Source organism: Petaurus breviceps, unplaced genomic scaffold, assembly GCF_028583685.1.
Source record: "Petaurus breviceps papuanus isolate PSGF00001 unplaced genomic scaffold, PetGlider_PUasm1.0 175, whole genome shotgun sequence".
In the NCBI taxonomy this organism is placed as follows: Eukaryota; Metazoa; Chordata; class Mammalia; order Diprotodontia; family Petauridae; genus Petaurus; species Petaurus breviceps.
Genome location: NW_027185764.1, coordinates 35,557,756 through 35,561,055, shown reverse-complemented (window position 1 = coordinate 35,561,055; position 3,300 = coordinate 35,557,756). Strand labels below are relative to the sequence as shown.

At 47.5% G+C, this 3,300-nt stretch overlaps 1 protein-coding gene across 2 annotated transcripts in view; it reads left to right on the top strand.

Moving 5' to 3' along the window:
* The first annotated feature begins 617 nt into the window (after positions 1 to 617).
* Positions 618 to 3,300, top strand: part of EDIL3 (EGF like repeats and discoidin domains 3) — a 629,193-nt gene continuing 626,510 nt past the window's right edge. Inside the window, exon 1 of one of the 2 annotated variants that reach the window (XM_069085066.1) lies at positions 618 to 1,395. In XM_069085066.1, the coding sequence (XP_068941167.1) occupies positions 1,329 to 1,395 (67 nt within the window). In that variant the 5' untranslated portion in view covers positions 618 to 1,328. The remainder of the gene's footprint in view (positions 1,396 to 3,300) is intronic. The other variant, XM_069085065.1, reaches the window with a different exon arrangement.

Below are 3,300 nucleotides of genomic sequence, written 5' to 3'. Positions count from 1 at the left end.
CTAAATGTTCTGTCTACTTCATTCTTCTCATTTTCTTCCTTAAATTTAACTGAGACAGCAGACTAATAACCCTTATTCTCTTCTACCCTAGCCCTGTATCTAAATAGAGTATATAGGCAAGGCAGCAATTAATTCAGACTCCTGCAGCAGTGTTCCTAGCAGAGTTCTTGGCACATAGTGGGACTTTAATAAATGTTTGTTGCTTGAATGAATGCAGGAAAGATCGGAACTCTTTGGTAGAGTTTTTAATTTTTTGACCGCGGTGGCTAACTAGGTCGTATCTATTGGAAAGCTAGGGCATTCCCCTTTTAAAATGTTGCTTCTCTCTAGCAGCTTCTTTATTCCGCACAGAAGCAACTTTAAGAAATCTCTTTAACTCCCCTTTCTTGACAAAACCTAGGAAAAACTCCAAAGGAAGTTTCTTGCTGGTAAATTTGAACCACTACTGAAAACAGATGGGAATGTGGCTACTAGCGGTCCCTCATTAACCTCAAAGCCCCCGGGATGTGTGAGAGGGTGTGTAAAGGTAGCCTAAGAGATTGGAGGCTGGTAGCAGGTGCCAGGGTGTGGCTGCGGTTGTCTCCCTTCTCTCTTCCAGCAGAAGGAGCCACTTCTGTGAAGAGGGAAGAGTGAGAGAGAGAAAGAGAGAGGGAGACAGAGAATGAAGAGGGGGAGAGGGCTGAAGGGAGGGTAGAGAGGGGAGGGAGGGAGAGAGAGCTCGGAGATTGGGGAGAGAGCCTGTGAAGGTCTCAGCTCATACGCACGCCGCCTCTGTTTGTATACAGTGCGCTCTCCAGCCGGCATCGCTCTCTCCTCTTGTCCTCCCGCTTCATTGTTCTCCAAGTCAGAAGCCCCGCAGCAGTGGCAGAGAAAACAGCCTAAGCAAAGCTGCGCGCCGGCTGCGGGCTTCTTCACAGCCCCAGGTTTACCCAGGGAAAGACACCGTGAGCCACGCAGCGCGGAGCCGCGCTCCCACACACATCCCCGCCTCCCAGGACTCGTCTCCTCTCTCCTTCCCAGCTATGACTGAGTTGCAGCACTTTGACTGAGCCGCGCTGGGTTATTCCAGGATCCTACCCGCCACCCTTTGCCAAAGATCCGGCAAAAGAAGAGGAGGGAAGCGTTCTCTCCTTCTCCATCCTCTTTCTTTTAGATTTCCCCCCTTTTCTTTCTTTAAAAGGAGGGTTGAAAGAAGATATATTTTAGTGTAAAGGATCGTCTGGCACCCAGGGTCCTATCTCTAAGAGCCCCACCAGTCAGATCCTCTCTCCCTCTCTCCTTCCTCGACCCCTTTCCCACCCCGGGGCTGCTCCAGTGGAGAAACGATCATGAACCGTTTGGTGACCGCCTGGCTCTTGTTCGGGCTCAGCCTCTGCGTCCCTCAATTCACCAAAGGTGAGAAGATGGGATGGGGTGGGGGGGTCCGATAGGGAAAGAGAATGGAGAAAGGGGCCAAACCTCTTCCTTCTGCGGTGCTGGGAGAAAAGGCAATGTCTGTGTACTAGTGGGAGTGAGGCGGTCCCGTGAGGCTGGGGTAGGCGGGGGCGGGGGCGGGGGCGGCTGCCAGGTGGGGGGGAGAGGGAGAGCCCGATTCCTTGTAATGCCAATGTGGCCGTTGCTTGAGGTTCTGTGTGTGTGTCTGTATGTGTGTGTTTGTGTGCTGTTAGTTGTGGGGCGAGGGGAGAAGATGGAGGGGGAAACTGTGCGCCGGGGCAGACCATTTAAAGTGATCCCAAAGTCTGGAGTGAAGTGTGCAGGGAGGGCAGCACAGCTATGCAGCGGGCTGTAAATCGAGGAAAGGAGGGGGCGATGGGAAGAGAAGGGAAGTCACAGGAGCAGGGGAATTCTGCAGTTCACTTCACCGAGAGTCTCTGGAGGTGTTCTCCAAAGTGAAGGGGAGGGCAATCGCTGCAAATATGCTCATTGGGCGTAATTAGTCCAGCTTGAGCAGAGTTAGGGGGTGGGGGTGGTGCAAGGAGAATGTGTAAGAGTTTAAACGTCAACCAACAGAGTGCAAGCGAGGGTTTCAAATCCGCAGAGCTGTCCACCAGCACCGTTTTAGTGTGTGTGCGTGTGTGTGTGTGTGTGTGTGTGTGTGAAGAATGGGTACTCGGTTCTTAAATTCCAACTTGATGCTGAACAGTTCGCAAACATATTTCAAGACACTTGGAGGTTTGTATATCATTTTAAAATGAATAGGTCTTGTCAGTGTCTTCCGTAGTCTATCTTAACTAGGATATGGTCTATCCGAACTATAGAACAAAAATAAAGATTCTCTAGTGAATGATCCCCTGCCCGAATAAACCCCACATATGTCCTGATACTTTCATCGAGATAACATTGCTATATACATATTGATAAATTTATATCCGTAAGCTATGCATGTTTAATGATATATTTTTTAAATTATACTGCAACTCACCTCCCTGATTTTATTTAACATTTGTAAAAGTTGCAAGAGCTTACCTCTGTCATATTCTCTTGATATGAGATAAGAAAAACGTGAAGCTTATTTTTTTTTTCTTTTTGAAATAGAGGGCTTTGAAGCCTGGGAGACTAGCTCCGGTTGTTGTCTATCTTTCTCAGAGCACTTTACAGAACAAGTATTGAGGTGTAAAATAAAAGTGTGATTGGCTTTCCAGGCTGGCTGGTGCTTAAGTTAGTGCTGCAGGAAGACGGGGAGCGGGAGAGGAGGTACCTGGTGGCTGGATGGAGAATATAGAACTGTAAAGAGAGAAGGGGGGGGGGGGGCTGTGTTCTTTGGGCCCTTGAGAATGCGAAGCAGCATCTCCTGTGTGATTTAATGGGTAATAAATCTCCAGGGGAGGCGGTTAAAGTATAGAGTTCATTGCCATACAAAACTGGATTAAGATGTTCTGCTTGAATTTTTAGTGTTTAGTTAATAATTACTCTAAGAGGTGAATCAAAGTGAGATATAATATTTAAATTCCCTCTATTTTAAGGAAAAGTGTATTGCTATTTTGCCTATTGATTCTTCTACCCTTTCCCCAAACTACACTCCCCGCCCCAGTTTGTTTTTGCTGACCATCTTATTCTGGGATTTTCTGATAAGCAAGGTTGCCTACCTACAGACGATTGCCCCCTTCCTCCCTCAAATTAGGAATGATTTTTTTTTTTTTTAAGTGTGTGTGCGTGTATGCACTACATTTAACAAAGTGTCCCAGTTATCGGGAAGGGTCAGCAACACCATTTAAGGTTACTAAATGGCCATAGTGTCGTAATTTTCCTGATGTGTACGAGAGAGAGAGAGAGAGAGAGAGAGAGAGAGAGAGAGAGAGA